This window comes from Pantherophis guttatus, chromosome 3, assembly GCF_059756535.1.
Source record: "Pantherophis guttatus breed Tessera chromosome 3, ASM5975653v1, whole genome shotgun sequence".
In the NCBI taxonomy this organism is placed as follows: Eukaryota; Metazoa; Chordata; class Lepidosauria; order Squamata; family Colubridae; genus Pantherophis; species Pantherophis guttatus.
In genome coordinates this window covers 69752258-69776434 of record NC_142065.1, presented here as the reverse complement: position 1 = coordinate 69776434, position 24177 = coordinate 69752258, and the positions used below count along the sequence as shown (strand labels likewise).

Here is a 24177-nt window from a genome sequence, read left to right as displayed (position 1 = left end):
TCTAGTCCACTGTAAAATTTTTATATATTTATTTATTTGGTACCTTCAACTCACTGTTGACTCCTGGTGACTACCTGGGCTAATCCCTGCCATTTTCTTGGCAAAGTTTTTTTTTCTTTTTTCTTTCTTTTCTTTTCTTTTTTTTTGAAGTGATTTGCCATTACCTCCTTTGTAGGCCTGAGACAGAGGAACTGGCCCAAGGTCACTCAGTTGGTTTTGTGCTTAGGTGGAACTAGAACTGATAGCATCCTGGTTTCTAGCCTAGTGTCTTAAGCATTACATTAAACTGACTTTCAGTTTAAAATTACTCCTACTCCTAAAACTGTTCCGGAGAATTGAGGAACTTGGGGTAGGAAAAATTAGCAAAATCATGTCTTTACCATTATATTATATTCAGGAAAAAGTCTAGTTGGTAAAGAAGAAGCTGGATCTAACCCACAGTATACATTTATACAGAAAATTATCTATAACAAGAAATCATATATGATATTATACTGTAATTAGGGGTGGAATTACATTACAGATGTGTCAAACACATCTTCTAATGACACAGTTTCTGCAGTGGAATAGGAATAAATACTCTGGCAATAAGTATGATTGTTTTGTTTTAACTGTTAGTAGAATTATAAACTCATAAAATATATTTGAACTTAATCACTAGTTTTAACATTTGCACAGATTCTGGCATCTGCAATTTAAAAAGGAATCCATCCTACAAATGAGAAGCAAAGATAAAATGTTTCAACTTACTTAACTGTAGAAATCCAGTCAAAATGTTGTTCCAGTTCATCTTGTTCTGGTCAATAAATCTTGGAGGAAAATAGGGAGAAAAATCATTTACATTTATACAATCTGAAGGATGTTTCACAAGCTAATTTTTTGTTTACAAAAAAATTTCAACTTTTCCAAGGAATTGCAGACTTGGGGAGTGAGTGGATATTTATTAGACAAAAGTAATAATGGGGGTCTTAGAGGGACTTGGCATTTCAGGTAACCAGTGGATGGCTTGCTCTTTGACCTTCGCCACTTGAATGTGCAAATGAAGTGCCTCCATACAGCAATTCAAGAAACCTTCCTGATGATGACTGTGTGCTTGTAGTGTACAAATATAGTGATCTATGGTTGATAACTGAACAAGTTCTCAGAAGCTGCTATGCTTTTCAGCTTGACTATCAGATTGAACAAAACTGAAGTACTTTACCAGCCAGTGCCAAATACCAAGCCTGTAGAACCACTGTTGACACCACCCAGCTGACAAATATAAACAACTTCAAATACTTGGGAAGTATCATCATGAGTGATGGGTCTTTGGGCAACAAAATTGATTACAGGATCAGTAAAGCCAACCAAGGACGGGGATGGCTACATATAGAGTGAGCACTCAACACAACATTCATATTACCACAAAGGTAAAATATACAGAGCTGTGAATATCCCTTCCTTTCTAAATGGATGTGAATTCTCAACTCTACATCAAACAACAAATAAATTTTCACAGGTATGCTCTCTGCTCCATCTTTGGAATTTGTTGGCAAGACTGTGTCTCCAACCTGGAGGTTCTGGATTGTGTGCAGTCCACCTCATTATCAAAGCCCTGATAAGATGACTGGGACATGTCATCAGAATGGATGTTCCATAAGCCTTGCCAATTGTTCCACAGTATACGGGAATCTGTGAAGACACTTTGAGGTCGATCATGCAAGCTCTAAAAAGACACTGAGAAAGAAACCCTGTGCCACTGTGACATCCAGCCAAGAAATTAGAAGCTGTGCTGCTGACAGAACCTGCTGATAAACCTTGTGCTATGGGTGCCATCAAAAACTGACAGAAAACCATGAGCAGTGTCACAAAATAATATCCACACTTAGTACAGAGCAATTGCCCCCATTGTGCTAGACTCTGTGCTTCCAAACAGGGACTCTGTCTCCCTGTCAACAAATGAACAGCACAACAAAATGTTTTCTTTGAACCCAAGGGATATAATAACATCATATCTATCATCACATCATATCATGCCATAATATAGAATGGGCATTTCTGAAAAAGGTACCCTTTTGATAGATTTAGCATAAAGATAAAAGTACAGATATATAACATGTCAAATAGAGTGAAGGAAAATTCCAAAAGATGTGCAGTGAGGAGATTTGAAAAGGAAAAAAATTATCTGGGCCGATATATAGCATCTGTTGGCACCATCTTAAACCAAATGCAGGAAAATATATGGTTTCCTTAAGATGTTGCCAACAAGTACAATGGGGATGTCCACATATGCTCCCAATGATTTTTTTTTTCTTTTGGATTGCTGAGTAGCCAATCAAACAAGTTTTCCAATGATATATTTTACAGTACAGTCTCAAAACATTAAAAATGTGTATTCATACAACACATAATTAATGGAAGGTATTGCTCAAATTTATGTTCACACCCCTTTTGTTACTTCACTTTAAAAAGAAATTTTAAAAGTGTAGAGAATAGCACAATCAGTGACCACTAATATAATAACAAATACACATGTGCAGTGAAAACCAGTGGCAACACCAGCATGCACAGCGACTGAAGGTCAAAAAAGTCATTTGCATCAGTGTGATGGAAGCACTGTTCTTTTCTATGAGCATGTGATATGATCCACAAAGAAAAGGAATGGTGCTTTGATTGTACTTCCATATCCATCAACTTGCCTTTCTTAACTTCCTCTCCCAAGAGATGAAAATGAGCATTTGGGGAGATTACTCAATTTCTTTTTAATTTCCCTAAACGTTTATGGTTCCCACAGATTCCCAACATTTATAAAATTACTGGTGGAGGTATCAGCACCTACCTCTTTATATTAGGCCAGATTGCCTTATAGAAGTATTTGCCCTACAAAAGTATCATGGAATAGGTGAGAGTAAAAAATCTCCTAAAATATGGAAAAATAATTTTCAAAAATCACATCTACTTAAAATCAAAATTTAAAAAGTTGCAGATGGACGTAATCATACTGCAGTGTGCTCTAAAACAGACTTTCCATATTATTTCTAAAGTGCTGCACAGTCCTATTCTTTATTTCTTTAAAAGCTTAAATAATTTATAGAATCATTTATGCGTGAAAGAACAACCAAAGCCTAACTATAATAATTCATATTTGTGCTATGAAGTACTAGATGAATAGCATACAATAACACTTGACTGAAAAATGGAGTATGAAAAATTCAGAATATCTTAATGTATGGATATTACATAAGGCAGAGACAAGAAAATGGTCAAATCTCAATGCTACAAAATCTAAAGCTAATGAATTGTAAAGTTTTGAACCATCCACTTGCTTCTAGTCAGTCCTAATATAAAAAGTAAAGGACAGGATAAAAGTACATATGTGTGTGCCTGCGTGCACACACAGAAAAAGCTTTTAATATTCCTAATTCAACTTTTTATTCCAAAGAGATTGCAGCTAAGGAGCCTTCAAAGTTTTGTTAGTTAGTTAGTTTATTTATTTATTTATTTATTTTATTATATTTCTATACCACCCTTCTCCCAAAGGACTCAGGACGGTGAACAGCCATAATAAAACAATATACAAGACAAATTTAAAAACCATATTAAAATAATTCAATTTTGGCCGAATTTAAAATTCCCATTCTAAAACCCTTATAAAACCATATTAAAAACCCATATTTAAAACCCGATTAAAATTATTGTCCCATCAGACCGGCTTGTTGGAATAACAGGGTCTTCAGCGCACGACGGAAGGCACGGAGGTTGGGGATCCTTCGTATGTCCGGGGGCAATTCGTTCCATAGGGCAGGAGCCCCCACAGAGAAGGCTCTCCCCCTGGGACTCGCCAGTTGACATTTTCTGGCTGATGGCACCCTGAGGAGGCCCTCCCTGTGGGAGCGTATCGGTCGGTGGGAGGCTGTCAGTAGCAGCAGGCAGTCCTGTAAGTATCCATGCTCTAAGCCATGGAGCACTTTAAAGGTGGTAACCAACACCTTGAAATGCACCTGGAAGACCACCGGGAGCCAGTGCAGCTCACGCAAGAGAGGTGTTACATGGGAGTGACGGGTCGCCCCCATAATCACTCGCACGGCCGCATTCTGGACCAGTTGGAGCCTCCGGGTGCTTCTCAAGGGGAGCCCCATGTAGAGAACATTGCAATAGTCCAGACGGGAAGTGACGAGGGCGTGGGTGACTGTGCGCAAGGCATCCCGATCCAGAAAGGGATGCAACTGGGAAATCAAGCGAACCTGATAAAAGGCCCCCCTGGCTACGGCCATCATATGATCATCCAATGACAACCGTGAGTCCAGGAGAACGCCCAAGTTGCGAGCCGTCTCTGAGGGGGGTAAGATCTCATCCCCAATATGTTTTATGTTTGTTTTGTTTTATTTGATTTGTATACCGCCCTACTCCCGAAGGACTCAGGGCGGTGAACAGCCAAACAATAAAATAACATAGATACAAAAAATTTAAAAAACCAGATAAAATCAAATTAAATCATTTTGGCCCAGACAAATTTAAAACACCCCAATAATTTAAAAACAGATTAAAATTTACATGTTTAAAAAGGGAAGAGATTAGGCCAAGCCCGCCTGATGGAATAAAAAGGTCTTCACAGCGCGGCGGAAGGTGCGCAGATCCGGGATCCTCCGTATCTCTGGGGGAGCTCATTCCAGATGGTAGGTGCCCCCACAGAGAAGGCTCTCCCCCTAGGGGTCGCCAGCCGACATTGTTTGGCTGACAGCACCCGGAGGAGTCCCTCTCTATGAGAGCGTACTGGCCGGTGGGAGGCTATTGGTGGTAGTAGGCGGTCCCGTAGATAACCAGGTCCTAAGCCATGGAGCGCTTTAAAGGTGGTAACCAAAACCTTGAAGCACACCCGGAAGACCACCGGGAGCCAGTGCAGCTCGCGCAGGAGAGGTGTCACATGGGAGCGCCATGTCGCTCCCATTACCACCCGCACGGCCGCACTCTGCGCCAGTTGGAGCCTCTGGGTGCTCCTCAAGGGGAGCCCCATGTAGAGAGCATTACAATATTCCAGGCAGGAGGTGACGAGGGCATGAGTGACCGTGCGTAACGAGTCCCGATCCAGAAAGGGACGCAACTGGCGAATCAGACGAACCTGATGAAAAATCCTCCCGGTCACGGCCGTCAAGTGCTCTTCTAAAGACAGCCGTGAATCCAGGAGGACGCCCAAGTTGCAAGCCCTCTCCGTGGGGGCCAATGATTCGCCCCCAATAGTCAGTGATGGCATCAACTGACTATATCGGGACGTCGGAAACCACAGCCACTCGGTCTTGGATGGGTTGAGCCTGAGCCTGTTCCTCCCCATCCAGATCCGTACAGCCTCCAGGCACCGGGACATCACTTCAAGGGCATCGTTGGGGTGATCCGGGGTGGAGATGTACAGCTGGGTGTCATCAGCGTACTGATGGTACTCCACCCCGAAACCACGGATGATCTCGCCCAGCGGCTTCACATAAATGTTGAACAGGAGAGGCGAGAGGACCGACCCTTGCGGCACCCCACATATGAGGGGCCTCGGGGTTGACCTCTGTCCCCCTGTCAACACAGACTGTGACCGGTCAGAGAGAAAGGAGGAGAACCACTGCAACACAGTGCCTCTCACCCCTAACTCTTCCAACCCATGCAGCATGATACCATGGTCGATGGTATCAAAAGCCGCTGAGAGATCTAACAGGACCAGGACAGAGGAGCACCCCCTGTCCCGAGCCCTCCAGAGATCATCAACCAACGCGACCAATGCCGTTTCCGTGCTGTACCCGGGCCTGAAGCCCGACTGGAACGGATCCAGATACGTCGTTTCATCCAGGTGCTGGGGGAGCTGTTGCGCAACCACACTCTCAACAACCTTCGCCACAAAACGAAGGTTGGAGACCGGACGATAATTTACCAACATTGCCGGGTCCAGGGAAGGCTTCTTGAGGAGAGGCCTCACCACCGCCTCTTTCAAGGCGGCAGGAAAGACACCCTCACCCAACGAAGCATTTATAATCCCCTGGAACCAGCCTCGTGTCACCTCCCGAGAAGCCAGCACTAACCAGGAGGGACACGGGTCCAATAAACAAGTGGTCGCGTTCAGTCTACCCAGAATCCTGTCCACGTCCTCAGGGGTCACAGGATCAAACTCATCCCAGATAACATTCTCAAGACCTGCCCCCGTCCCTCCCCCTGAGACTACCCAGTCGGAGTCCAGATCTTCCCGAATCTGAGTGATTTTGTCATACAGATACTGAACAAAATCCTCAGCTCTACCCTCCAAGGGGTCCTCCCGCGCTTCCTGGTGGAGCAGGGAGTGGGTCACCCTAAACAGGGCGGCCGGGCGATTATCTGATGACGCAATAAGAGCAGCAAAATAGCTACATTTCGCTGCTTTTATCGCCACTAGGTAATTCCTAATATGAGATCTTACCAGTGTCCGGTCAGATTCAGAAAGACTGGCCCTCCAACTGCTCTCTAGGCGTCTTTTCCAGCGCTTCAACTCCCTCAGCTCCTCAGTGAACCAAGGAGCTAAATGAGATCGGCGCCGGGTCAGAGGCCGCAAAGGCACGACCCGGTCCAGAGGTCCAGCGGCCGCCCTATCCCAGGCAGCCACTAGGTCTCCAGTCGAGGCGTGTGCCAGAGCCTCAGGGAATGGCCCAAGCTCCATCTGGAACCTATCAGGTTCCATCAGGCGCCTGAGGCGGAACCATCTTACCGGCTCCGGCTCCCTGCGGCGGGGTGTAGCGGTTCGAAGGTCGAGACAAAGGAGAGAGTGATCAGACCATGACAAGGGCTTGGTGACTATATCCCCTATCTCGAGATCACTCAACCACTGTCCAGAGACAAAAACCAGATCCAGCGTGTTTCCCCCCGTGTGGGTAGGGCCATGAATTAACTGGGTCAGGTCCATGGCTGTCATGGAAGCCATGAACTCCTGAGCCACCTCTGACGCCTCACCCACGGACGGCAGGTTGAAATCCCCCATGACCATAAGCCTAGGGGTATCAACCGCCACCGTGGCGATGACGTTGAGTAGCTCAGGCAGGGCTGCTGCCACATGGCAGGGAGCCAGGTACGTGATCAGCAAACCCCTCTGAACCCCGTGACCCCATTTCACAAGGAGGGATTCATAGCCGGCCGCCTGAGGAACAGTGGCCTCCCTCGGTCTCAGGCCATCTTTAATGATAATCGCTACCCCCCCCGCCCCTCCCCTGTGACCTTGGCTGATGGAATGCGTGGAAACCTGGTGGGCACATTTCAATGAGGGGAACCCCCCCCTCCTGGCCCAACCAGGTCTCCGTAATACCTGCCAGGTCCGCACCCCCCTCCTGAATAAGATCACAAATGAGGGGGGCTTTATTTACTACGGACCTGGCATTGCACAGCATCAGCCGAAGGCCTGGGCCCTGAGGGTCTATGCAACCTGGAGAACGGGTGGAGCCTAGGGGGCCGGAGCACACCACCGCTCGTAGACAGCGGGTGCGCGCTCCCCTAACACGATATGGCCCCCTGCTCCCGCCATATCTACCCCTCCCACTCACAGTATTGATGTTTGAAACACTATCCAGATGAGCTCTAACACCCCCCTCGACCCCAGGTCCCCCACCCCCCCGCCGCACTTCGAGGCCAGACCCAACCCTCCCCCTAGTGGTGATGGTTCTAGCTAGCTATATTGGGACGTCAGAAACCACAACCACTCAGTCTTGGAGGGGTTGAGTCTGAGCCTGTTCCTCCCCCTCCAGATCTGCACGGCCTCCAGGCAACGGGACATCACGTCAAGGGCATCATTGGGATGGCCTGGGGTTTAAATCTACAACTGTGTGTCATCGGCATACAGTTGACACTTCACCCCAAAGCCACGGATGATCTCACCCAGCGGCTTCAATTATGAAGAATTGTGAAAAGCTATCTGCCTTCCATTAAAAATAAAGGAAGTTCTTCTCTGGAGGGATTTATGGGGGCTGATACCACAAATTGTTTGGATTTTAAATTGTTGTTATGATCTTATGTATAGTTATTATTTAAGCTTATTTGTGGGAACCACTGACCACCTCAGTGATTGTGGCAGAATATAAATTTGTTTGATAAATAAATAAAACAATAAAGTTAAGTTGGAAATATTTCTGAAAATAGGGAGTTTGAACTTCACTGCCACATCTGAAGTAACAGAAATGGAATAGAAGCCTAGATTACGAAAAGAAAAAATAAAAAGGACGAAATGAGTAAATCACATCTGCCTACTGTGAAATAAAGTGACAGCAAATTTATTTTATTCAAATAGGCAACATATCCTTTTAGCTTTGTTGAAGAAACTTAAGGCCTATATGACATCATCTGATCCAAAGGGCATTTAATCAGCATTGCTTGAGTTTCAGAATATTCACAAAATGTTTCTTGTTTCATTTCAACTACCTTGGAGATGTCAGATAATTTAAAGTTCAAGTTATTTAAAGAACACATCTCCTCCTACTTAACTTTGGTTTATATTCATTGTCAACTTTAGATTACATGTTCCTTGAGCTAGTGGTATCATTTTCATGCTCATACCAAAATGCATTACACCTATGTAAAAATAATGCATATATTAGACTACTAGAATTCTTAAAATCAACAAAATCAATAAGCGTTTTCTGAAACTTCAAATAATGTATTTGCTGACATTTTAGCTTTCAGGAAGCTATTATTTCCCTTAGTCTTTCAGCCAAACTTCTGTCATGTTAAGGACAAATACAAGAATTATGTCAACACATTGGTGTTTGTTAGTGATGTTTCCACAGATTTTGGGTCAGTGCTTATTAAAAAGCTACATGTGATCATGTGCTAAATAATATAACCTTAATTAAATAAGTGATTAAAATTGGAATTCTTAAGCTCTTAACAATAAGAATATCAAGACAACACAAAAAAGAGATCTCCATCAAAAACTTTCCATTTTTAACACCATCTCAATTTGCAAGTGAAATAAAAATATCTGTCCATCATGGTCATAAATTGCAATGGTTGTAAAGTGGATCATCAAATGGACTCCCAGATGTTATTCCACTAGTCGTCGCTGGCTCTAGGTGGAGCAATGCTTATCTCCATTTCAATGCCATTGAGACAGTGCTGTCCAAAGATATTTCTACGTCATATGGCCAGCATGTCATGGAGTGCTGTTACCTTCCCACCGAATGGTACCTATTTATCTACTCTCATTTGCATTCTTTCGAACTGCTAGGTTGACAGGAGCTGAGGTGAGGATGGGGGCTCATCCCATCACGTGGAACTCAGGCCTCAAACCTGGGCTGCTGGTTTTTAACCACTGAGCTACCACATTGCCTTGGTCATCATACGATTAATTCAATTTTATGAGCTTTTTCTGTGGTGGTCATTAAGCAAATCACTATGGTCATTATGTCAATCCATGGTAGTTAAGCAAACCCATTCTTCACTATGGAGTGTATAAGTCTAAGTGCTATTGCTAAAAACATCATAAATCATGCTCATTTGATTGCAGGATGCTGCAAATGGCCATAAATAAGCACTATTTACCATATGCTCCAAATGCAGTCACATGGCTGCCACAGGCCCCTAGCCATCAGAACTTTGGAAGCGTATCATAAGTATCTTTGGGGAGGGTCCATGGTAAATCCAGGATTACCTGTATCTGGAATTGGCATAAATATAATAGGAAATGCAGAGAATCTGAATCTGAATTGACAAAATGTTCTGTTTCTTTCTTTGTTTAAGATTATACTTCTTAGAGCAAGTTTTCCACTGTAATTTCAGAAAATTGATGTTGTTATAAATATGTTTTTAGACTCCTTGATAAAAGAATGCATGTGTCTGTGTACGTGTATATATATTCATTTGTAAGTTTTTTTAATAGAAGTAACTTTTTCTCTCTTCAGAGAAATCTGATTTTATGAAAGGTATTTTATTTGTTTTCCCCAACAGAGCCATAAGGGTTTTAAATTTACAATTCAGTTATTGAGATTTGAAACAAAAGGATATGAACATTTTAAACCTTTAAAAAATTAAATTCAGAACAAAGCTATAAAATGTCAACAAATAAATATTAGAAAATGAAAAAGACTTTGATGATTTGAATGAATTTTAACAGGTTGCAGTGATTTAATGTATCATGAATTATCATTGTCTTGAATCTCTAATATAATATTTTAGAAAAGCTAAAACAAAATTAAACTAAAACAAAATTTACTTCAAATTAATTCACATTTTAATTTGCAAAAATGAATATACTTTGGAGGATATTTTTGTCCTGTACTTAATTTCTCTTTTGGGTGGTTGAGAAAGTGTTTGTGTGACAGCTTCAGGGGACCTTGGATGAAGTAGATTATTTGGATCCTTTCCTGTCAGGATTCAAACCAGGATAGGGGATGAAACAGCATTGGTCATACTTTTGGGATGATTTCTGGAGAGGGTGGAAAGGGATTTATGTGCCACCCATCCTTGCCCTACTGTACCTCTCAGCAACTTGGTATCCTTCTGGATCAGCTCAGAGGATGGGGATGGTTGGCACAGTATTGTATCTGATCGTGGTGAAGTAAGCCTAGAGGCTGTGAGGGTCTGGATAGGAAACAGTGGGCTTCAGCTGAATCATGGCAAGACTGAATGGCTTTAAGTTTTGGAATCTACTGGTACTTGTTCTAAGATTATCTTTGGTGCTGGATAGACTGGTACAGCCTCAGATACTGTAGACCCGGTGTGCAATATTGGAGTCTTCCTAAACTGGAGAAGCAGGTGGAAGTCATGGCTAGGAGGGCCTTGCAACTTCATTTTAAGTGCTAGTTGCACCTGTTCCTACATCAGAAGGCTCTAGTTATGGTCACTCATATACTAGTTGCCTCCAAATTGGAATATTGTAATGTGATAAACAGCGTTGTTCTTGAAGAGTATCCAGAAGCTTCAACTGGTATGAAATGCAGTGGTATGGGCACTTAAGGTGGCACCAGCAGTGAAATCCAGCCGGATCTATCTGGCTTGCGCGAACCGGTAGTCAGCAATGGGTGGCTCCCCCCACACGCCAGAATGTCATTATGTCCCATTTTTTATCCTCTGTGCATGCTCAAAAGGCTCTGTGCACGAGTGTGTGTGCGCTCACATATCCAAACCGGTAGCAAAGGTAAGTGCATTTCACCGCTGGGTCATCTTGCATTTCTGCTCTGTGAGCTGTGCTGGCTGCCAATTTGCTTCCAGGTGCAATTCAAGCTTCTGATTTTGATCTTTAATGTTCTTCATGGCCTGGGGCCATTATCTGAGGAGCTATCCCAGTAGATCTGGCGGAGAGAGCATGCTGCAAGTACCATCTGTAAGACACCTATATTTGATGGGTCCCGAAAGGAATGCCTGCTCTGCTGTAGCATTTGCCTTATGGAACATTCCCTGCCTCCCAAAGTCAGGTTAGTTCCATTGATCTTTCCCTCAAGACCTGGTTATGTCATCAAGATTTGGATCTCAAGGAACTGGTGACATTTTAAAGTGGCTCCCCTATTGTGGTTGATGTGGCTGATATATTTACTCTTTCCGTTTATGGCTTTTATATTTTTAATAGTATTTTCATTTTTAATAATGAGCTTTCATATTTTATGATGATTGTTTTTATAATGATTATTTTTATGTTATTGTTTCATTTGGTTGTTGGACACTACTCAGAGTCACTTTTGGTGAGATGGACAGCTATATAAATTTGATAAATTAATTAAAAGCTATACACCTTTGTATTGAGTGAAAACATATGCATACTTTCATACAATTGTATGTACCAATTATTTCAGCTAAGTTTGAATGAAATAATTGTATTCAGAACTATTTTTAAAAGCACAAAAACCAGAACAGCACTTTCTCAGAGGACACTACCCACCATCAAATGTAACCTTTACAGGAGCAAGAATATACAGTATTTAGCAGTCACTTTCCAGAACAACTACAGTATTATGTTTTCATTAAATATATTAACAGGTGTTAGCTAATATGGATTGGCAACATAGTAATGTGAGTATCTAAACTATCATGAAAAACAAATTGTATGTCACAGCTGTTTTTCAATATTAAATAGACAATTCTGAAACATAAAATCCTACTCCTAATACATATGGGAGTGTGTTGTTTTATTTCTTCAGAAACTGGGAATCACTCCAGATTTCCAAGAATTAGACTGTTCCATATTATTAGCCCTCTCTCTCCCTCCCTCTCTTTCTCCCTCTCTCTCTCTCTCTCAACATAACAAAAAGTATTCAGAATGAGTGAAAAGTCCTTTAAATACTTTAAAACTAAAAATAATAACAGCGAACTTGTCATAATAGAAAAGTTTACTATATCTGATGCATCTTGCCAATAAATAGTTTTATCTTTGTCTTACTCAATCCTGGGAACATGAAACAATGTCAGATCATAGGCATCCAGAAAGGGGCAAGGGAAATAACAAAACAAGTGTCACAACATCACAATGCAAATTCTGCTCCTTAATATTTGATTCCAACCTATATAAAAGGGCAGTGATCTCATCATGCCATCACAATGCATGTTTCATCATTTTAGTGCCATCATGGCCAGCTGCAGACATTTATAGACCAGAGTACATATAAACACTAAAAGCAAATTTACAACATAAGCAAAATTCATCATTCAGGCTGAATAGCTTCTAATTTTCACCTACGCATACAGACCAGAGGTGGTATTCAGCAGGTTCTGACCAGTTCTGGAGAACCGGTAGTGGAAATTTTGAGTAGTTCGGAGAACCGGTAAATACCACCTCTGACTGGCCCTGCCTCCATCTATTCTCTGCCTCCCGAGTTCCAGCTGATCGGGAGGAAATGGGAATTTTGCAGTAACCTTCCCCTGGAGTGGGGTGAGAATGGAGATTTTACAGTATCCTTCCCCTGCCACACCCACCAAGCCACACCTACATAACCAGTAGTAAAAAAAAATTAAATCCCACCACTGATACAGACATCCTTTTTTATTTATTATATTTAGAAGGCCATTCAATTCCATAAATATTTTGAATGATGTACAACTTTAATAATTGTAAACTTACTTAGTACCAAGGATAAAATGCTACCGGCGAACCGGTAGTGATAAAAACTACCGGTTCGGGTGAACCGGTAGTAAAAAAAATGCTTTAAAAAGGTAAAGAAAAGGTTCCGACGATCGCAAGGCACAGCTGATTGTCAATTGTCAATCAGCTGTGCTGCGCAATCGTCAGAACCTTTTTTTTAGTTTTTTAAAGTATTTTTTTACTACCGGTTTACTAGGTAGTAAAAAATGCTTTGAAAAAGGTTCCGATGATCACAGCTGTGCCGCATGATCATTGGAACCATTCTTTTACTTTTTTAAAGCATTTTTTAACTACTGGTTCCGGTGAATAGGTAGTAAAAAAAAATGCCTTTAAAACGGTTCCGATGATCACAGCTATGCCACATGATCATTAGAACCATTTTTTAACTTTTTTAAAGCATTTTTTTACTACCGGTTCTGGTGAATAGGTAGTAAAAAAATGCTTTTAAAAAGTAAAAAAAAGGTTCCAACGATCACATGGCACAGCTGTGATCGTCAGAACCTTTTTTTTTTTACTTTTTAAAAATATTTTGACTACCTATTCACCTGAACGGGTAGTAAAAAATGCTTTAGAAAAGTAAAAAAAAAAAAATGGTCACACTCACCCAGTCACATTACCCCCCCCACCAAGCCCTGTCCAAGCCCCGCCCACAGAACCGGTAGCAACAAATTTTACATTTCACCACTGCTTAGTACATAATAATATATTTTTATTAATTATATAATAAAAAACAAAACCCCATTCAAACTAATAGGAAGATTTCTATAAGGTCTTATTGCCACTCTAGCCCAAGCACCTGAGGGAATGGCCAGATTTTTAAGCACTAATGTTGGTGGGTGGAAGCCATCTGGGTCTCTCTTTTTTTTTTTTTTTGATTTATATGCCGCCTTTCTCCGGAGACTCAGGGCGGCTTACAATGCGTTAAGCAATAGCCTTCATACCTTTGTATATTTTATACAAAGTCAGCTTATTGCCCCCACAAACCAGGTCCTCATTTTACCTACCTTAGAAAGGATGGAAGGCTGAGTCAACCTTGAGCCTGGTGAACTTGCAGTAATTGCAGGCAGCAGGAAGCTAAATACTACCTTTAACAGTAGCATTAGTCTGCTGCGCCACTCAGGCTCCATCACTTCTTGTGGAAGGGAAGTGATTTTTTTGGATCATGAGCCTTGAAAGACTTTATACTTGGCACCATTATCTTGAATTTCATTCTTGCTTTATGTTCTGCCTCCCTTAATACTGACTGGAACTGGCCACATATTTTTCCCTCTTTCATTTAAGAATACATTCCTTGCACACTTCCATATTAAATGGAAAGTTTTAACAGTTGTTATTCAATTAAGAATATTTGTAATTACAAACTTTCTCCCTCCCTTTCTCTATTTCATATACTCCAGTTATTTCTGCTTTATAATGAAAACCACATATATCAAAACTCTTATTTGTTTGTCTCTAGAAAATTCAAATGTCAAATTCCAATTTGATTTGATTTGCATTTCTAGTTTTGACAGCTTGTTCAATGTAATGTTTTGTTGTTTGGATATAATTGCAAATTATGTTCTCTATAAAAATAGAAGCAAAAGAGGAAAAAATATAGCTGATAAACAGTGAAAACATTCAAGGATAAGGTTCAAATCATGGATAACCAACTATGATTCAAAAGTGAGTTAGCTGCCTGACAAATTATTTCCTTTGTTTTCTTTAATTTATATATGAAGATGACATTGTAGTTATTCTAATTTTGAATATGCATCAATATTTTTATCAGCATCTGTTTTAATATTCATTACAAGTCTGTAAGATTTTATTTTGGCCATGTTTGCGAGTAGTAAATACATGTCTGTGATCATTGGAATTATGTTCATACAATCATTATTTTAAATTGCTAATTACTGAACTTTAAATTTCATGTATCAGCCTGAATTACTTCTGAAAAACAATCAATTCTTGATGATTCTGGAGGTTTGGATCTGGCAGTAGGTCTGCAAAGAACGGTCAAAAAAGTCAAGATGACAGGTGCACAAACCTCATTGTATATAAGTGCAATATCAATACCAGCATAAATGGGGTGGGAATTTAACTGCTTTGTAAGGCCCATCATCTTGACTTTTCAATTTCCCACAACAATGCCACTAATCACTCGTTTCTTAAGAAATAATTGAGCCAATTTACAGTATAAATTCAAACTCAACATTCATCCACTTCATCTAGTATTTGTGGAACTTCAGTGCTAAATATGAAATATTATACAATATTCCATAACAGTATGAAATACTGTTAAAATCAGCTGTATCCAATGATGCTTTAATACTCTTAATTAATCAGTCAAAGGCTAGAATCCAAAGTCTATTTTAGGTTTAGGAGCTTAGGCTTGTTCATCTGATTTTATTAATAACATTTGTGTTTCAACAACAGATCTTCATGCCAAATGGAAAACAGTTTTATAATTCTCTTTGCTTCCAAAACGGTTTGCTATATAGTAGATTCTGTTTGAGAAATATATAATCCATTTCTCACTGGGTATGCAAAATTCTACCAGTACAATAGAGTCGGGTGGTTAATACATTTGAAAAATAAATAAATGATTATACAAATATAGTGCATGTAACGTTTAAATTTAAGACTTAAGTTTAAATTTAAGGTTTAATCCAATCCATTCTTTTTATTCTCTGTAAAATTGCTTTCTAGTAATTGTTGCATTTCCATTTTTCTCTTAGTCTCTGGAACTTGTCACATTGATTCATTAAGCCATAATTTTCTCCTGGTTTAATTTGTTCTCATAAGCACTATAAAGAGTCAATACAAGAAAACTTTAGATACTTTTTTTCTCTATGAGTTTATCATTAGGGAAGAGAACTTTAAAAAAGTGGCACAGTAAAATGCAGAGTAATATACTATATATAATAATAGTCAAAGGAAATGGAAATGCACTGAAATCTGTTCCTTTGCCTTAAGAAGCTGTTCAGAGTCAAGTTAGCATAGATAGCAAATTTTGTTTCAGAATGTATTTAATTAATAATTTATCATTATTTCATGTGATCTATATGCTGTCCCAGGTGTAGTTGTTGCTTTGTGATTTTTGTGCCTTCAAGTTAGTGTTGACTCATGGCTGCTGCCTGGAATATTCCCTGAAGTTTTCTTGGCAAGATTTCAGAAATGATTTACCATTGCCTGCTTCCTAGGGCTGAGAGAGATCGAATGGCCCAAGATCACCCACTTGGCTTCGTAACTGTAATGTGGTATTAGAATTCACAATTCCCCAGGTTTTGTTTTTTAAAAAAATTTGATTTATATGCCGCCCTTCTCCGGAGACTCAGGGCGGCTTACAATGCATTAAGCAATAGTCTTCATACTTTTTGTATATTTATACAAAGTCAGCTTATTGCCCCCATAAACTGGGTCCTCAATTTACCCACCTTAGAAAGGATGGAAGGCTGAGTCGACCTTGAGCCTGGTGAGAATTGAACTCGCAGTAATTGCAGGCAGCTGGATGTTAAATGCTGCCTTGGGAGGCATTAGCCTCCTACGCCACTCAGGCTCCTTAAGCTGGTAATTTAACTGCACCAAATTGGCTCCCAGTTGTAGACTCAACAATACAAATATAACATCAACTAACCCTAACTTGTAACCCTAATCACCCAACAGGCTTGTTATGACCAGAGTTTATAAGAACATGAACCATAAAGTTGCTTATCAGTAATGATTGACATTTTTTTTTGTACCAAGAAATCTATTGATGACCAAGGCAACTCTCACAATATCAGTGTTATTTGAATAAAATTACCACAGCCAATCAACAAGGAGATAACGGGATCAATTTTAATTTCCAGTTAACCTTAAAAAAGGGAATCATTTAGAACATATTTCAGTAATTCTTACATCAGGATGAAGGTAACACAGACAACTATTCGCTCAATGAAGAATCTACTAATTCTCAAATCTGATCACCTGTTTTGTCTCAGGCAGTTCAAACCAGTCAGAAAGCTGGGTTTCCAGTTTACAAGTGGCGAGGCTTTTATGCCTATTATCATGGAGCTGTTCCATTACTTTACCCAAAAAATGTATTCATTTTATAGCTAACATCTCTTAATGTGCTGTACAATAAAGTATCATGAAATCCAAAATCCATATAAATCAGGACAAAAGCAGCATCATAAAGCAGCACATAAGAAAGCAGCAATCAATTATAACTAAAACAGGAATCACAAGAACATATAAAACTGTCATAGATAGATACATTATTTTAAAAGACAACACGATATATATATATATATATATATATGGGAAAGAGGAGAAGGGGAATCTAATATACTTGACAATAATATCCCCAGTGCTTCAGCATGGAAGGACAGTGCAAGACCTCCAGTGATAATTTCAGGGAATAGACAGGAATATACAAGAAGAGGCATTCCTTCAAATACTCTGTCTCCAAGCAATTAAGAGATTTATTAATACCAATATGTTAAATTAGTCTTTAAATTATAAAGACTGGGAGCAAATGAAGATCATATATCAATAGCATAAGATAATCCTGATACCCAAATTCACTCCATTATTCAGTTGCCATATTTTATTCTAACTTAAGTGCCCAAACCATGTTCAGCTATTGTTTCTATTCAAGTAACATACTACGTGGCAAAATATATCTAGTAAACTGGTAAAAGGCATTCCAGACCAAATAATATTATTGTGCATCTATATAACAGAAATGGATCCATGTGTATACATGTAAACAGACACAAAATGTGATTCTTTGAGGAAGATTCTAACCTTTGAACATCTAGATACACAAACCCTATTAGCACCGTCTCCACTGCCTCCATTTTCCTGTGTGATTCTTTAGTGTATTGGACATTGTCAAGATCATTTCTACAAACAGCATTTTCATTGCCTTACCTGGTTGGTAAAAACAAAACTGGATTTGTTTATCAGCATACTCATGGCACTACAATGTAATTCTTCAGAAGACAATCTAAGCTTTTCATGTATATTTTATTTAGCATAAAGGATGAGTGAAATAGTGAAGGTCCACATAGTATTAAAAAAACATAGGGAGGGAGCTCAGATGCTGTTCTGCAAATATGCAGATTGTTAAACAGAATAGAGATAAGATGAAATCTTAAAGTTTTGAAAAGTTTAACTGCCCTAAAGCCTACCAGGAATTCTCCAAATACCACCTTCTGGAAGCAGTCATCTAAGGTTAAAGAGAACAACTATACAGATGCACTGCCAAAACCCTAACTCTGGCAAGCCCTTCAGAAAAATTTGATAGATGATGGCATCAAAAGCCACTAACAGGCCCAGGAGTCCAATTCAACCAAGATCAGCCACCACCCCCTTGAGCACTTCATCTACTGGTCTATATTGTAATTACTCAGTTTATTTTGGGTCAGAAACGGAGGAGAAAGGTTGTTTTTCTCTTTCCTCACTGTATCCCTTGAATTTTATCCAGTAGTTTCTTTTTCTGAGTAATTGGAACTTGTTATGTTCTAATAGTCAACATCATACTGTGATATGACTGCAAGAGTTTTGAAAGCTAATCATTCATATGTTCCATGTTTCACAATGTCTACATAAAATTACCCTGCTTCGTTTTTCTGCTTATATAAGAAGCATGTGCTTTCCCCAACAACATCCCAGAAGTGAAGTATCACTCCTTTGAAACCCATTTTATTTGGCAGCAGACTGAAGTGGTGATTGCTCAAAAGGGCAAGCATAAAAGCAATCAGGAAACCTACCGTTATTTTTCGAGGTAAAATAATGTGAGGAAGAATGAGTTGAGCATACATTAATTGTTCTAAAAAGATGCATACAAGGCACAAATAGGTTGTAACATCTCTGATTTTTTTTTCCATAATGAAGGCATAAATAGGTGGAATATTTAAATTAATTGGAATTAACCAACAAGGAATTCACTAATAGCACTATCACACAAAAATGCAGGCAACTAAGATGATTAAAATTCTTCTAATGAAGAAGAATTTTCCTCTCATCACATCAACATAAGGGCAAGCACAAACCATGGTACAATGTTAATTTACTGTTTGAAAATTATTTTAGAATTTATGATATATAAGAATAATTTAAAATGTTATTGAATAATTATATAAACTTCTAACATTTTCAAAACAAATTAAAAGTGGCTGTTTATTCCAAGTTGTTACTTAGACCTTGACTGGGGCAAAGCAAATCTCATTTTAAACCAGCATTATATCTGGCTCAACTTACAAATTACAAACTTTGAAGGACATTTATACTGTTGTGGTTTAATAGCAAGACGGGGCGGGGGGGGAAACGGGACCTCAAAATGCCCTATACTTTATCTCTGCAAAGATGGGAGCATTGGATCATGGGATCATATCTGCCATAGGGTAATTTTTACCAAGGCACTCCCAATGTGTTACTTGTATGTACTCCAAGCTCATTTCCACATTAGACAAAATACGTAATTCTTTATGTGGCTTCTTTTGTCAAATATTCCAAGATAACAAAACAATCCTAAAATGTAAATTTTGTATTTGTAGCTTGAAGAATTCTTGTGTTGTTGATAGCAAAGTAGACCTTTTTAAGCCATTCATGTACTACATTTTAATTTTGTAAATGAAGTTTGGATCAGTGACTTGTAATAAAGTTTGATTGGACTTAACATGACTTGCTTATCCGTGATCCACAAGATTTAAAAATGAAAAATATTATAAAGAGACGTGCAATAAAGCACTCAAATTCTACAGTCTTGTTACATAGTCTACTTAATCAAGCTATTCTATTTTTTAAAAAAAATACTTGCAGTATCTTTATAAAACTATCTACACAGAGATATCTAGAACATAATCATTATTGCTGTGTTTGTATAACATCCTATTACTCCCGTGAGCTGGTGACATGCAATCATGGATCATTCAGTCAATTAGGAAATGGCTTTTTATGAATCTTCCCAATCATGGCAAAAGAGATTGTGAGGCTGTACCTGACATATTTTCTTCTACTCAGATATAAGAAACAAACAGGAGCTGGGGATAGAGTGCCTACAAAAGCCCCATTTTCATGGGGCCTCTCTTTGGTCTCAGGGGTAGGAAGGGATAATTAATCTTCTGGTAATCATTTTCCCTAATGGTATTGACCAGAGGAAGACAGTTTTGTCCTAAACAGCTTTTGGATTAGTTATCAGAGTTAATTAACTAGGTCAGAACATTTGTATGAATTATGATAATTCCTGACTTGTTCAATTACATTCAGACAAGATAGTAAGTACCTGTAGTAATAGTCTTCCAATCAGTGACACTGCACTCATATTCATATTTGTACATGTTATAAATATCTCCATGTTTCTGAAGTTGCATCCAACAAAATTCATAATGTAATTGCCAGATTTATGCCATAAATCATTGACATGAGTCCCAGGGTTGTGCATGGCTGATTAGAAGAAGGCATGTGTAAAACAGAGATCCATAAACAGGTACAATGGGCAGCCCTTTCAATTCCTTGGTTGTCTTTTTAATTCAGTTTCATCTCAGCATTGGAGATGAATGAGCTAATTGCATCAAAAATTATTACTAAAGGCTACCGGAAAGAGGCAAACTCAGAATACAAACTTACATAGAAACATCCCAAGCAAATGAATAGCACTCCTCATAAGGACCTTTCACTATTCAATCTATTTTTTCACCCAAAACTAATGTAAGTATTCCCAAGGTGACATCTAAGGCACCCATAAGCTGTGGATAGCTTTTTGCACTGAAGGCTATTTTTACTAAAGTTGCAAAGCAAAATGTCAGCCTTTAGCGTCTTCATTTCCACAAATGTCTATGGGCCACAAATAAACCCCATAATGTTAATGGCTAGCTACTACACAGTAAATACGCCCACCTGCCTGGAAAAGGTAAGGAGTGGCAATATGGTGATAAGTAGCATTCTTATAAATCAGGAAAACATCATTTTTTTAAATGAACCTGGGCATTTATGTGCCCAGAAGGCCCCCAAATTTGGGGAGCCATGCACTGGCAATGTTGGCACATTGCGATTGTCACTCAGACAAAAGGAAGGGCCATTTTAGATGTAACATGTCTGCACTAAGTCTGAAAAAGTTATTTTCCTAATTGACAAACCATTTTATATATATAAGCCAACTTATTTTCTGAAAACTGTTTCAACTGTGAGGGTTTTCCATAGGCTTTCTTCAGCTCTGATTGACAACACAATGAAGGATCCTCAAAACTTTTGAGCTCAAATATCCAGTCCTCTAAACTGAACTCATTCAAAAGTACCATCACCCTTAATATTTCAGTCTCCTTATGGATTCTTGCATTACATGTCTATATGTGAAAAAGAACAGTTTGGAACATGACGGCAAAAACCATGTAAAATCAACAGTACTGTACATTCTAATCAAGAACAATCTAGGGTTGTTGTTTTTTTAATGTGGATCAAAAACACCCCTGTTTCAGTCTCCGGTTGAGTATAAGTCAGATAAAATATAGTTTTACATTTACTATCAAAGACCATTCAAGCCTGATGAATGCAACTCTTCATCCTTCTTACATATGCACATTCACATAAACAAATGCTCCACACAGAGACACTATGAAAAGTTTCTTGGAGAAAGGACAGGATGTAAACCAAATCAGCAAATCAAACAGCAACCTAGCCACCAGCTTTAACAGCCCAGCTCAGATTTCCAAACCTCTGTCCTGCTGCCTGTCTTCCTTGTCTTTCTTTCGCAGGCGTTTTGTTTGTTTCGCCTTTTTTCGTCCAACTTTAAAACTTTTTTTTTCCCAGCAAGTCAAGTGCTTCTTTAAGACGAACAAGCTACGACAGAGCAGAAAGCATCCCCCTCCGCAGAAAGCATCCCCCTCCGCTCCCTCCTTTTATCCAAAATAACAGAAAAGAGCCTGCCCTGAGGAAGAAAATTAAAGGACAATGCCCAGGCTACCGGCGCAAATGTCAGACCAGAGCAAATTTATCCGGGAGGAGGGTCTCCCAAAGCCCACCATGCGCATCTCATTTGATCGATGAAGGCAGGTTGGTGAGCATATTATATTTCCAGAAGAAAGACATTAGTTTTTTAGTTTTATTTACGCCCAAAGACCCATACAAATAAAACCCCTGCGCCCACGCCCACCACCTCTTACAGGACGAAAAGATTTGGTCTCATAATCAGTCTTTTCTTTAAAGGTACCCAAAGTTCGCTTAAAAGTAGCCGGACAGCTACCTGAACTGTTCGGAAGAAGAGATGCTGCTGCACCGACGCACATATAAATACCCCCTTAATGTCTTTTTTTTTTTTTCCAAGCGCAGCCTCTGTCAAAAAATAATAATTAAAATTAAAAAAAAAAAAAAAAAAGACCCGGGACTTTCTGAAGCTGGAAGAAAGGAAGCAGGGGAAGAGAAAAAAAAAAAAAAAAACCAAGGCGTACCTTTCGTTGCGACGGCATTCATTTCATTTCCCCACTGCTCCTCCACGGGAGGGGGCTTCCTGAAAAAGAGAGGGAAGGCTGAGGAAACTGAGCCCTCCTCCTCCTCGTTTTCTAGTTTTTTTTTTTTTTTCCCTGTCAATGGCCACGCCGTCAGGCGACGGGGTACTGGATTGCCCCCCCCCTCCCGCTCCCCTTTGCTTAACCCCCCGCCGGCTTTTATCCCAGCCAGTCAGCTTAGCGACGGCGCCGTCTGCTGAGACAGCCCTGAGGGCAAGCGACTCTCGAGCGGCGGGCGGGAAAAGCGGCGGCGGCTACTGCTGCTGGCGCTACCTGGGCAGCTCCCTCGCTCGCTCCTGACGGCAAGGAAAAGCCGGCGGGCTTCGGGAGGGAGAGATTGGCGTTTTGGGGCCCTTGCGCGATACCAAAGCAGAGAACCCGAGCGTGGCGTGTCTTTTCCCCACCCCCACCCCCACCCCCACCCCCACCCCGGGTCTGACCCGCACCTGCTGCTAACGCGTGCGCCAAGGTGTGCAAGTTTCTCCTGAGGAAAAGGAAATCGTTGGAGTCTTATGCTCAGCTCGGGTTAGTTTCCTGAGTGTATAATGAAATCCCTCATATGGCCAGCTAATAGTCTTCAGATATGATATACAAATGAAGTATGTGAAAGTGAAAAGTTTGTTAAGAGGCTGGAGCCCTGGTAGTTACTGTCTACATATATCTATCTATCTATCTATCTATCTATCTATCTATCTATCTATCTATCTATCTATCTATCATCTATCTATCTATCTATCTACCTATCTATCCATCTATCTATCTCTATGTATGTATGCATGTATGTATGTACTGTATCTAAACTATCTACTGTAATCTATATCTATCTATCTAACATCTATCATCAATATCTATCTATCATCTATCATCTATCGCTATATCTACCTACGGTATCTACTGTATCTACTATATCTATGCACTGTATTTATCTTATCTATCTATCTCTATCTATCTCTAACTATGTGCTCTATTGATCTATCATCTATCTATCATTCTGTCTATCTATCTATCTTTCTATCTATCTATCTATCTATCTATCTAACATCTATCATCTCTAATATCTATCATCTATCGCTATATCGATCTACTGTATCTATATATATCTACTATATCTATTTACTGTATCAATCTTATCTATCTATATCTACATAATGTATCTACTGTATCTATGTACTATATCTATGTACTGTATCTATCTTATCTATCTATCTATCTATCTATCTGTCTGTCTGTCTGTTTATCTCTACTACTGTGTCTACTGTATCTGTCTACCCTATATCTATGTACTGTATCTATCTTATCTATCATTATCTATCTATCGATATCTATCTATCTATATCTATGTATGTATGTATGTATCTATCTACTGCATCTATCTACGTATCTAAACTATCTACTGTAATCTATATCTATATCTATCTATATCTAACATCTATATCTATATCTATCTATCTATCTATCATCTGTATCTATCTACTCTATCTATCTACTCTATCTATGTACTGTATCTAATCTATCTATCTATCTATACCTACTGTATCTACTGTATCTATCTACTATATGTACTGTATTTATCTATCTGTACTCTATCTATCTATCTATCTATCTATCTATCTATCTATCATCTATCTCTATATCTATCTACTGTATCTATCTATCTCCTCATCTATC

General features: G+C 39.5%; 1 protein-coding gene across 5 annotated transcripts in view; it reads right to left on the bottom strand.

Moving 5' to 3' along the window:
- The window catches only part of LEPR (leptin receptor), a 68625-nt gene extending 45733 nt beyond the window's left edge, over positions 1 to 22892 (bottom strand). The window contains exons 1-3 of one of the 5 annotated variants that reach the window (XM_034433267.3): positions 22783 to 22892; positions 22453 to 22511; positions 751 to 809 (exon numbers count right to left, since the gene is read on the bottom strand). In XM_034433267.3, coding sequence (XP_034289158.1) covers positions 751 to 790 — 40 coding nt within the window. In that variant the 5' untranslated portion in view covers positions 791 to 809; positions 22453 to 22511; positions 22783 to 22892. Of the gene's footprint in view, positions 1 to 750; positions 810 to 21719; positions 22181 to 22452; positions 22759 to 22782 lie in introns of those variants that run through there. The other 4 variants (XM_034433268.3, XM_087891077.1, XM_087891078.1 and 1 more) reach the window with 4 other exon arrangements.
- Between the last annotated feature and the right edge of the window lie 1285 nt (positions 22893 to 24177).